The 12,300-nt window shown below is 39.1% G+C and overlaps 1 protein-coding gene across 4 annotated transcripts; it reads right to left on the bottom strand.

Annotated features, from left to right (window-relative positions):
* Nucleotides 1-247: 247 nt before the first annotated feature.
* LOC131799924 (putative serine protease K12H4.7) lies at nt 248-11,187 on the bottom strand. 4 transcript variants are annotated; one of them, XM_066168642.1, is made up of 10 exons: nt 10,953-11,187; nt 8,570-9,143; nt 6,708-6,892; nt 5,781-5,964; nt 5,099-5,213; nt 4,053-4,254; nt 3,351-3,444; nt 2,614-2,731; nt 2,126-2,216; nt 248-1,535 (listed from the first exon to the last, which is right to left on the bottom strand). In XM_066168642.1, exons 2-10 carry the CDS (start codon nt 8,974-8,976, stop codon nt 1,420-1,422), a joined length of 1,512 nt encoding a protein of 503 aa, XP_066024739.1. In that variant the 5' UTR covers nt 8,977-9,143; nt 10,953-11,187; the 3' UTR covers nt 248-1,419. The 4 variants fall into 4 exon arrangements, with proteins under 4 accessions (XP_066024739.1, XP_066024741.1, XP_058973596.2 ...); XM_066168644.1 differs by lacking the exon at nt 10,953-11,187 and adding an exon at nt 7,517-7,571 and having other exon boundaries at nt 8,570-8,782; XM_059117613.2 differs by lacking the exon at nt 10,953-11,187 and having other exon boundaries at nt 8,570-9,148.
* Nucleotides 11,188-12,300: the final 1,113 nt, after the last annotated feature.

Consider the following 12,300-nt stretch of genomic DNA (forward strand, 5'->3'; position numbering starts at 1 on the left):
GGTTCATGGAACCTTGCCTACCGAAAAGGCTGTTTCGGCCATAATTTCGCGATCGTCATTTAGAGATGAATTTCTCAACGATATATTGCAAATTCTAGATATCCAGGGAAAACGCTGGCAAGAGGAATATGTGATGCCAAATGATCTAGATTTAATTGTAGTCTACGTTTTGACCTATACAACAAAAAACTATGATCAAAGTTTCAAATTTTACGAAATCATTACGATAACACAGCAAAGATACATATTCAGTAAATCAACATTTATTTGGAAAATTCTTGTACCACAAATTAACTTGGTTGAAAAATTGTGGATGGCAAGGTTAAGCTTAACATTCCAACTATCTCAAATTATAAAGGGGTAAGTTTCTAAAGAAACTGTGGTGCTGCGTCGGTGGGGAGGTGTAACAAGATCATTTGGTTGTAAACAGAATAAGAGAGATGTTAAGTTTTGAGCTCGGTAGAGAAATAAAAAAAGATGTTTTTCGTCTTGTCACGAGGGCGGGACCAAGATAAAATTCTAGGTCCCCACGAGGAATCGAACCTCAAAGCTTCGGATTCCGCGCTCCGATGTTCTTCCACTGAGCCACAGAGACTCTGTGGTGAGCGAGGCCTATTATGGAGTTTTCAAAATAATTTGGTGTTATCAACTCAACTGGGTTGATAATGTAAATTGGCCACCGCAAAGAGTTTCAGATCTGACGTTTTGAGCGCAAACCCTTCGTCAGCCCTTTCTGATCCAAAATTTTATTCCTATTTGTACTTGCAGTATTATCTAATTCATTCTTCTTCCAGACTTAGTCAACTTCTAGCATGGAGCATTCTCATTTGCCCTCACTTATAAAAAATAAAATTCAGTGTTGGGGGATGCGATGCCAAACGGGGTTCTTGTCAAAGAGTTGGAACTCTTCGTCACACAGAACGATTTCCTTCCTCGTGTGAACTTTGTTGCACCTGAAAAATCCGATAATTTACTCTAAGAGACAATGGAGCTCGGAACATTATCTTAACTTCAATTGACAGACAAATTCCTCTTGAAAATAACGCAAAATTACTATTTTGTCTCTCTGCCTCGTCCTTGACACCTTTAAACGAAAAAGTGAAGCCACATAACAATTTTTAGGTTCATTTCAAACAGTTGCTGACGTCGGATCAAAAAGCAAACATGAGCAAAACATAAAAAAACATTACACTTGTAACTCTCTCGAGAGATAACGTAATCTAAAATTTGCGTAAAATCACTGATTTCCAAGCTTGTCATTTACAATCCAATTTCAATTTCCTCCACCCGTAACCAGTCATGTTCCTTTTCAGATCATTCGTACCTCTATAAACTATGATATTAAAATATTTCCATCTACTTATTGAGTTTTTTTAACGTCTTGACGACTTAAAAATGTTTTGAGGTAGCGGATTTCTTTCAGGAATCAGCCTGCAGCCACATCATGATATGTTGCTGAATTTGGTGCCTGGCCTCCACCAGCTGTGGAGGGTCTGACGGATTAGCTGGATACATGTTGGCGCAGTGAGCAGTACCTAGAACATTAACAATAAAATAATGACAACTTTCAGTAACACAAACACGAAGGACCAGTTATAATTTATTACTTAAGGGGGGTGGAGGTGAGAAAGATTTTGGGAGTCACATGGTTTTCAGGGGGGAACGGAGAGGGGTCAGTCTTTGCCAAAGTATAAAGGAGGATTATAGAAAATTTACTCCCAAGTACCTGCCTATGAAGGAAAGGGGGAGGGGAGGGTATAAGAATTATGCAGAACTATTGGGGGGGATCAGGTAAATTTTACTTTGACAGTATAAAAATCCTTCGACCCCGCACGTGAAAAATGCTGACATTACGGTGACTTTTCTCTAAGGTTTCATAGCGTCTACTTTGGAAAGAAAAACGCACGTGTAGCTGGCTGTTTTTTGAATGCTCCCACGCTAAAATACTTATCTCTCTTGGCTTCACAGAAACTGATGTAAACACTGATCTCCACCACAATAAAGGAAAAACCTTAAAGATACGTTATAGCGAAACCAAGAACAACTATCATAAAAAAAAAACGTGCTGACAGTTTTTCGAATGCATGCATATGGCTAAACGCGTATTGCACCTTCTTTTACACACCTTCAATAAAAACGGCTTGTTCTGTAGCAGATACATCCTTTGTTATACCAAGTGCATGCCACGGATCGATGGAGCCATTCGGGAAAACGATCTGATTTACAGATTAACAATATAGAAAAATACCATTTTCACATATAACACTCTGAGAAACTGCACAAATGAAGAGTCTGGAGGCTAGTTAATTGTTAAGTTTTCGAGTTAGCCTCCCATTGACCAGGTGTTGGGAAAAACACAACACTGGAAATGATCCTGCAAGGATCCCTCGACCTGGAGTCCAACGCAGCAACCGCTTAGCAACCGCGTCTTCCGAAGCATAATGGTCACAAAAAATGAAATTCAAAATTTGTTCCACAATAACATCAACTGTGATCTTCTTTAAGGATACGGGAAAACGAATTTTGGTATCTTTGTGGTGCACGTTACCCAGATGGAAATATGAGACATATATGTGTGAGATACCAATTGATCTGAGTTGCATGACAACTGACCTTACTGGCGGCAATGCCATATCCTCCGTAGTTAGTATTTGTCTGAGTCACACCGCTTTGGATGTTCTCTTCATTAAACTGGGCACCATAAATATCCATGCATTGTTGAATTGAATACCTGAAAAAAAAAAACATTTAGAACATATGTCTTGATAAAGACAGTATTGGAGAACAGGTAGGCGATGTTATGTTTCTGAGATACTATATGTCCAACAGAAAAACACTGAGGAGAACAGTAAAAGTTGTTTTTCTCTTGACAACGTTTGGCGTCTTTGATACATAAATGGATCTGATTGTGGGGGAAAGAGTTCGTGACGCGCTTTTCCATCGAGTGTCAAAAAACCAAAACCAAAACTGTCGCAACAGCTAATCAGAAGAAAGGAAAATACCTTTACGAGCCAATGAGAGCTCAAGTAAAAGCAAGCTAACTACCTAAAGTGCGGGAAAACGCGGGCGACCAAGTCGTGATTGGTTTTAATTTTGCATTTATTTGGTTGAGAGAGACTGGTGCGGGTGTTGTAGACCAATCACAGAGCGAAACCAATGCAATTTGGATAACTTCCCAACACTCAATTGAAAATTAATCCATTACATTTTTAACTAGCAGTCATTATTTTGAAGCCAGGACATTTAGGTGCGTTGAGAGGAATTTCTTTCAAGCACACCGAGATTCTATCTTGATATGATGTATGTCTTTGTTTTTTTCGGTAAATACTGTACTGCTATCATGTACATACTTCAAAGGGAATAGATCTCCAAACGGTTGCTTCTCAGAGTCTGAGGTCTGATAAAACCCAAATTCTGTGCATGTCTGATACATCCATTGGCGACCTGGTTAACAACATAAAAAAGCTTTTAACAAAATAAGATAAATAAAGAACCAAAATAACACGACTTTTGTAAATATTCTTCTTTAAAAAGAAAAGCGCGAAAACACACAACTTTCGTGCGCTTTTGTCGGGTATTTTTGAAGTTCTCCACTTCGATCTCAGTGTTAAGAGGGAAGCATAGCAAAGGCGCCAGAAATAAAAATATTACTCGTCAGAAAAAAAACATTCGTAGGACATACATGTAGCCAAGAAAAACGTTTTTTAAGTTGTAGTAAATGACGACCATTGGGGCGGCTGTCACATTTTTTCTCGAGAGAACGACATCTCAGTCCCTAACTTTTCTCGGAGAAAAAAATTAAAAAGATATCTGAGAAATTACGCAAGTGCTTATCTCACGTAACTCTGGACTAGAAACATCACACAATGAGGACGTTACAGCTTTCTATGTAACCGCCGAACACAATTCGGCAAATGCGCGACTTTCTGCGCAAATTTTTAGTCGCCATTTTCCCCCTCTCGCCATGGCGACCAAGATAGTCGCAACTTAATTAGAGCGCTAATTAACTCTGTACAGCATGTGAATATTTTAAAATTTCACGATGAGTTTACCTCCTTCAGATGCACTGCTGCTCCAAGATGTGTTCTGTAAAGCTGCTATTAAATTCTTGTAGTTTGAATCAAGGCATTGTTCGTGGTACGTGTGAAGCATCAGCGAGTTCACTTTAGCATAACGAGCTAACGGAGCTCCGATGCCTTCGTCATTCATGATGCCACACAATGTTCTAATTGTAATGTTAGTACCGATGGCACCCTTAAAAAAAAGCATCAGAGTAGAATTATAACATTCGTCACGCACCACTGCAATGGCTTAAACTACAGTTAACTTACACCAATCTATTGTTCGTAGATCGATTAGAAGCTTCCACTCTCCCCCCCCCCCCCCCCAATTCGGCCCAAAACTGCGTTCAAGTGCCCACCCGATATTGAACGGAACGATTTTTTTCTGTGACTGACGAATGTTGCAAAATTTAGCAAGATCATTTATTAGGTTCTAGTGTTGCTGTTGGATTTTTTTCGCTTGAAGCCATCATCCTATGATGTGAATATTGTCTTTCTAAGCCATTCTCTAACAAAAGCAGACTCTTCACCTGTAAACTCCTCAATTACATCATGTGTATCATGCTGGAAAGGCCTGATACTTCCGGTTCAAATGCCCCACCCCACCCAGGCAAGTTCAAATTCCCTACCCCCCATGGGCTGCCCAAGACGAGGGATGTTGAAACTTCAGATTGATTCTTTAATCCCTTGGAGTGACTAGTATCTAATTTCTCCTTAAATCAACTCTGAATCAGACATACAGGTCACAAGAATAAAGGAAATGACCACCAACAAAAGAAGGTCCTGATTGTTACATAAATTCTCTTTGTCGGCACCTTAGGAAATGTATAGAGAACAGTATGGAGAATGTGTATACTGATGTTAAGGTGTAGAGGGTAAAGCAGACAGGTAATGAGACCAAGAAAAATGTCAAAGGAGAGATATAACTTGACTTAACACTAAATTCTCAAAACAACATCATAAGAAATATATGACAGACAGTAAGGAGAATAAATAAAAAGGGCTTGAGAGTGAAATAACTAATCAGCTTCACTGACCTCAAATGCCCTGTTATCCTTGTTATATTGAACAACACCAGCAAAATTTCCAGACAAATCATTTGCAAAAGTTGCCACGTCATTGATATTGTCTTTATCAAGTGGTTCACAGAGCCTACGAGTAAAATGAAAATCAATTAACCCTTTAACTCACATGAGTGACCAAGAGAGAATTTCTCCTTACAAGATCAATACAATGTCAACTAGATAGCTGATGAGACTAAAGAAAAATATAAATTTGGAGATAATTAGTTGACCCAATACTGAATTCTCTGAACTAACATTATAAGAATTGTATGGTTGACAGTAAGGAGAATGACAAATTTGATCTTGGAGTTAAGGGGTCAAGGTAATTGAATACAGTTTATAGGGTCATAAACCAAATATTTTGTATGATCACTGATGCTTATTATGAGGGAAGTTACAGCAAATATACAAGCAAACAAGTGTTTGTAATTTTATCATGTCTGTGTCAGAAATAACTCAGTGGACAGTGAACAGTGGTTCCTTTGAAAGTTTCACTCAAAAGTCACCCATACTATCCTAACTTACTGTTTCAAATTTAGATCAAAATGAAAATTACCGCAAGTTAAGCATGTTCAAGGCTTAGTCCATGCTCAGCTATCGTCAGTAATGAAAATAAAATCATGACAAAAAATCCAAATACAGGAAATTTACTCACTCAAATAGCTCTGTGAGTTGCTTTGCACCTTCCTCAGTGGTTAGTAATTCCTGCATTGTTTTTGTTGCATTATCAATATTTCTCACACAGTCTTGACCTGTTGTTTCAAGTGAGGCAGTAACAACATCCATGTATTGAGGAAAGTTGACTGTAGCAAAGACAGGAGCACTTGAAGCAACAGCCCCTAAAAAGAAAATGCAAAACACATGTACACATGACAGAAATACTTCACTTACTTGTTAAAATTCAGAAAGTGGTTGAAATATGTGGATCACAATCAATTTGTCTAAATGACCAACTGAGGCATGGTGCATGTTCTTGTTGGTAAATGGGTAGGTGTAGATGGAGATATGTTAAAATGATGGTGATGTTTCAGATCTATGCATACTCTGACAAGTATGATATAAAGACAACTAACCACTCTTCTTTCTGGCAAACCTTTTGAAACCAATTATGGTCAAGAATTTTGTTATAGTTTTGATTAACTTAGTAATTTGTCCAGAGACTTCTGAAATGACTTGACTTAGTCCATTGTTATCACAAGCTTCTTCTAGTTTGCCAATGTTTTGCTCAATGCAAACATAACAATGTGATTACATTTTATTAGTTATGGTTTTATCATATAAATTCAGTAATGACAGTAAAACAGTCTGAATAAAGGGGGTACGTTTCTAAAGAAAGTGTGGTGCTGTGTCAGTGGGAGAGGACAACAGGGCAGTTAAGTATTATCAATAAGTTGAAAGTGTAAATTGGCTACCATAAAGAGTTTTAAAGCCAAAGTTTCGAGCATTATCCCTTCATTAGAGCAAAGGGCTCTGACAAAGGGCTAACCTACAAAACGCCAGCTTTGAAACTCTTAAAAGAGGCCAATTTACGTTATGAACTCAGTTGATAATACTAACTTACCCAGTGAAACAGTCTACCCACCCTGCACCAGATGTGGATACTTGAGTCTGTACCAGGCTGATAATGACCCAGGGTATGAGCCACCAAATGATATCCATTTGCTGTTTGTCAGATTAAACTTCAAAGCCATTTCCTGACAAAATGTTGCCAGATCTGCCAATGCTTGTTCACTATTTAGATACTTAAGGCTTGAATCACTCATATCACTGGAAAAATGGAGAAAAAATTTTGCATCAGTGGCTTTTTTGATAATTTTTCAGGTGAGGGTAAAATTACCCGAAGCCAGTAACAGTGTAGAGGGAGGTCCATGTTTAGTTTTCAGGAAGGGAGGCCCTTGCATCCGCATTTTGTGTTTCAACCAAAAAAGTTGAGTGGATACTGTATTTCTTTGCTCTCTAATATGCACCATCCCCCAAATAAGCACCCACCCCCCTGGCAATAACTTCAAACAAGCATCCCCCTCAAATGACCCCAATGCACCCTTACTTTCCTAAAGAGTAGGAATACAAGGTAAACCTGTTTCTACTGCCACTTTATTCAAAACTTTTTAAGCTTCATATATTAAACAGAATCAGTACAAGAGAACAATGATGAAGTACCCTCTTCCCAATAAGCACTCCTCCTTTAAGCTAAAATTTTAAATAAGCACCCAGGTGCTAATTCAAGAAAATAAGGCAAATAACAAGATGTACCTAACCCTTTAACTCCCAGGATCTAAATGTTAATTCTCCCCACTACTTGCTACACATTTCCTTGTAAATAAGTTGTGAGAATTTGGTGTGAGATCAAGATAACAACCTCTAAATGATAAGTTTGAATATTCTCATTACCTGTCTCTTGGATGATATAAGGATATTCTGGGGAGAAGTTTCATGTTGATCATTTCTGAGAGTTAAAGAGTTAATCTTTCAGTTTTGAGAGATATACCACCTCTGCCCCTCCCTTGAGGCCTACATGGGACATGGCCAACAAGCTACATGCTCAAGGCCTGCTTATAAGAAAACCCAAACCAATTCATGACTAGGCTGTTCAAATTTCCCCTCACTTCCTGGTAGGTATCAGCTGTGCAAGTCAGTGTGCTGTAAACTAGGAAGAGAGGTCCAGATGACTACTATTTCAAGTCATGGTGATGTATTAGTGGGCAAGAGATTTTAATCTTGTAGTATCTCTCTCCACTCAGGAAGCCCCAAAAATTACTGACTGGGGGGAGGGGGGAGGGATAATCTATGATGGATTGACATCTAATTCAGGCAGGAGTGGCTATTCACCTGGTCACTTCACACTTCAGGATCCAGATAAACCTTGATGAGATAGACTACTATGCTTGAGTGCAGACTTTATCTTTTACCATCCTTTTTCTGTTATCAGTTTCCTCTATGGGAAAGAAGAACCCTCTAAAATTTGCCCCACTCTCCCAAAGTATGACTTTGTAGCTCAGTTGGTAGTAGTGCGGTGCTAGTGTCTGAGAGGCATGAAGTTAATTTAATTAAATCCTGTCAAAGTCTCAATTTTCCCAAGCTTCTTTTTTGCAATTGCTGAAATTGCAGTCCACCTGCGAGAATGAGTGTCATTTTCCTCCTTTCAAGTCCTTTAACCTCTTAAAGTGATTAGCATCTAATTTCTCCTTACAATATCACACCTGAATCAAACATTAAGGTCACAAGAAAAAAGCTTATGATCACTAACTAAAGAAGCTCTTGATCGTTAAACAAATTCTCTATATCAGAACCTTAGGAAATGTATGAAGAACACTATGGAGAATATACATACTGATATAAGTGTGTAAAGGGGTAAAGACCTTGGTACATAAATACTTCACTATTTGTTTACAGTTAATCAAAAGTTTACACAATCCTGCAAATGTTCTTCCCTCGCTTACTCACCTCGTTGGGTGACTTTGGCCGTAAAATCTATGCTCCAAAAGGAAGGTAAAAGCACCAAAATCTTCAGCATTCTTCATCATATCCCCCACAGTCAGCCATATAGGGTTCGCCGTTCCTTCTCCACCGATCATAACGAAAACCGGTCCATCTGGTTTCGTGTGGAAGGTGTCGTTATAAAAGAACCTCTGCTGCCAAGTTTTTGTATTGGAGTCATCAAAGTGATCCAACCTCTGAGTAAACCAATGTGCTTCAGGAAGCTTTTGATTCACGTGTTCTGCTGCAGGAGCAACTAACATGCCACCTTTCGGTCGGCCACGGAGAAATCGCAGCGAAGCATGGGAGCAGTTAGTTAGTCCAAGAACAACAGTGAATATCAAGCAAAGTGAGGCACTCGAGGTATATGGCATGTTGCTTGGAGTTGGTGCAAAACTGAAAGGTTGCTTCAGCTTTTAAAGTGTTGTGACTTGTCACAGGGATATCACGTGAGCGCGCTATTATGATGGCTAAAATTACCCCAGACTTGCCAACTTTCTCGTGTCACGTCGTTCGACATCGCTGCGTCACGCAACTAACCCTGTGGATTTGTGTAGCGCACAATAAAACTTTGTCGAACATTGAAATATAGAAAAATAATGTCTATGGATGGGTAAAAATCAGTTAGGAGGGAACACAGAGGAAAGAGGGAAGGGATTGGTGTTGATTTTGGTAAAATTTTGCAATGTATGGACACCTTATTCGGTGCATTCGATGGTACAGTATGCGCGGATATTTTTGCGAGTTACGTAGTATTTTTCTGAGCTCCCTCATTGGCGAGAAAAAATCGGAGCAGTGAGCAAATTTTCCGCTCATATTATATGTTAAACCATTCAAGGACGAATATATTATTCCGCAATTTTATCTTTTTAAAGTATTTTGGCCTCCTTCAAAACAAGCCAACTGGGAGCCGGTCAATGTGTTGGGTCCAAATGAACCATCCAAGTGATGAATGATGATTTTAGGTATATGAAATTCATATATTTGCACGGCGGTGAAGAAACGAAATTAAGAGATCCTCGCAGCTAAGAACACTACTGAACTAGTAATTGAAAATAGGACCTGAAAAAAAACTACTTTTCAACTAGAAGTTCAGTAGTGTTCTTGGGCTGCGAGGATCTCTTAATTTCGTTTCTTCACCGCAGCGCAAATATGTGAATTTCACATATCTAAAATCATCATTCATCACTTGGATGGTTTATTTGGACCCAACACATTGCTCAGCTCCCAGTTGGCTTTTTAGCTCAGTTGGTAGAGCGCACCGGCATCGCAGAGGTCATGGGTTCAAATCCCGTACAGGCATGAATTTTTTTCAGGTCCTATTTTTAACAACTACTTCGGCAGTGTTCTTAGCTGCGAGGATCTCTCAACTTCGTTTCTTCACCGCAGTGCAAATATATGAATTTCATATATCTAATGTTGTTTCTTTTTCCTCCATATTTTATATTTTTGCGTTGTATTACAGTGGTGTGTACCATAGCGTACTTTGCGCATTCTGTCTGTTCCCTTATATGGTGAGATGACGGAATAGTGGAATAATTAAGCACTTGTGATACCCAAGACATATCAAAACTATTTGTAGAGCACGAGGTAAACACATTTATATTTACTGTAAACAAAAGGATAAAACGCTAATTTCCTACCCGGCTTTTATATGGGAGCTAGGAAACTTAGCAAAACCATTGAGTTTTGCTTTTGTGTTTTTTTTTTCGCCAGAGGAAATAGTCGAAAGACCCTGAAACTTACAAAGCAAAGAGACGAAGCGCGGCTAGTTAGCCATTTGCTAACTTAATTTGTGAGAGCTCCGCCGTTTTTTTTTTGCATTTTAAAAATACAATTAGGGCCTTCTCGTGACAAACCATTCTCGCCTTGATGCATACTTCGTCACATTTTCTAAGGTACTGGGCTCTCAAGGAACTCCGCTCTTTCGATGAATCTTCAAAACAGCTCGTCAAAATTTACTTCTTTAAAAAGCGCTATTTGTCTGTAGAAGTTCAACTAATCCCTCACGAGGCGGCAAATGGCGCCCAGCAGGGCCTCTTTCTCATCGTATTATTATTATTATTATTATTATTATTCGTCTCTTATTCTTTCCCTTGGGTCAATGAAATAAGCGCAAATAAACGGCCACCCGTGAGCTCACCGCTGGCGGCGATGCAAGTGGAAATAAGGCATATGAAGATGAGGAGCGGAGGAATTAATTTTTATTGTATTTCAATTTGAATTAACCACGCATTTAAATTGCTTATTGACCATCAGAACATGCCATCGCATTGCGTGACTGCATGGTCCTATCCAACAAACGAAAACCGCATACAGTGGTCACTGAGGACTCAGCGTTAGTACTTACATTTCACTCTTGACCCTTCGTGAATAACACGGAATTCCTCGCTTTCCGACCGTGCCTCGAACGGAAATATTCGCTTGTCGCGAACAAAGTTTTAACAGACTTGTGATGCACTGCACGTACCAACGGTAAATCAGCAGGATCGAGTCACTCTGCATTTGAACGATTAATTCAACTGAAAGAATAGCCAAGCGTAACTCTTCTTCTTCCTTTGCTACAGGCAAGGCAAAAAGAAGGGAAATTGAACTCGGCTTCGCACTAGCAATGCCTAATGTGCTGACATGGAGGTTGATAAGATTAAAAACTTAACTCCTCAACCCTTACACTCCCACGAGAAACGAAGACAATAATCTCCTCACAATACAATATTAAGGAGACAAGTGATGAGAATAAAGAAAAATATCAATGAGGGGATTATTGGTTGATCAAATACCAAATTCTCCAAACCAAAATAGCGATGATTGTAGGGCAGAAGGTAAAGAGAATTACCGACGGAGGCCTTTTTGTGAGTGAAATGGTTAAATCACCCAGCTGGATTAAGGTCAAATCCCATGTCGCTGACCAATAGCAAGTTACTCATTAACTCGCATAACAGACTATGGCGGGAAATAGAGAATGCTTGTTGTCCACGGGTAATTGTAAAAGAATCCTTGAGTCAAAAGCTTAAATGACATGTAAGCAACAGTCATAAGTTCACGAGGCAGAATGAAAACCTTCTTTGTCAGTAAAATGGTCTTTGACTTTTCGAACGTTGTTATTGTCTGTCTAGACTCTTACTGGGGGTCACCTTACAGGACCCCAAATGTGATTTTAAAGTATATGTTTACGCTTAGTATCGCTGTAAATCCTCGTAGATGACGCAAATCGTTGAACATTTCAGCAAAATATGTTAAGGTGAAATTTTGCAAAATTTGTTTCTTCTTCCTCGTTACACTCAGTATACTCGAGGAAGGTAGGGACGGATTGAACTACAACATCTGAGCCTCTCAGCAAAATGGTTAACTGTTTTGCACAACACCCAGATACTTTTGTTTTTGAAAATTTTTGTTCTCCAAAATTTGGGTGTTTTCCAAATACCCGAGGAAAATAGGGACGAGTTGAGCTTTTCATTGAACTGATGAACTATTTGGCACAAAAAGCCAATTAATATAATTTCTAAAAAATTTTATTTCTCCTGCCTGTGGATAAAACGCCATCTGTACAGGTTTTTCATCTCGACTTTCGTTTCGTGATGACCAAAACTTGTCGAGTGTTAAAAATAGCGGGTTTGTTTTCCTTGACGGGAGCACTGTCTCCAAGGAAGCTTTACTTGCTGAGGAACCTCCACGCTCTTTGTTTTTTCTGATTGTAA

This window comes from Pocillopora verrucosa, chromosome 6 (assembly GCF_036669915.1).
Source record: "Pocillopora verrucosa isolate sample1 chromosome 6, ASM3666991v2, whole genome shotgun sequence".
Classification (NCBI taxonomy): Eukaryota; Metazoa; Cnidaria; class Anthozoa; order Scleractinia; family Pocilloporidae; genus Pocillopora; species Pocillopora verrucosa.

Bases quoted from the DNA above. Each gene is read 5' to 3' on its own strand.
- LOC131799924 (XM_066168642.1), bottom strand. From the start codon at position 8,976: ATGCCATATACCTCGAGTGCCTCACTTTGCTTGATATTCACTGTTGTT. The intron at 6,893-8,569 runs GTGAGTAAGCGA...CCATTTTTCCAG, and splicing joins GGCCAAAGTCACCCAACGAG to TGATATGAGTGATTCAAGCC. The intron at 1,536-2,125 runs GTGTGTAAAAGA...TTAATGTTCTAG, and splicing joins ACAAGCCGTTTTTATTGAAG to GTACTGCTCACTGCGCCAAC.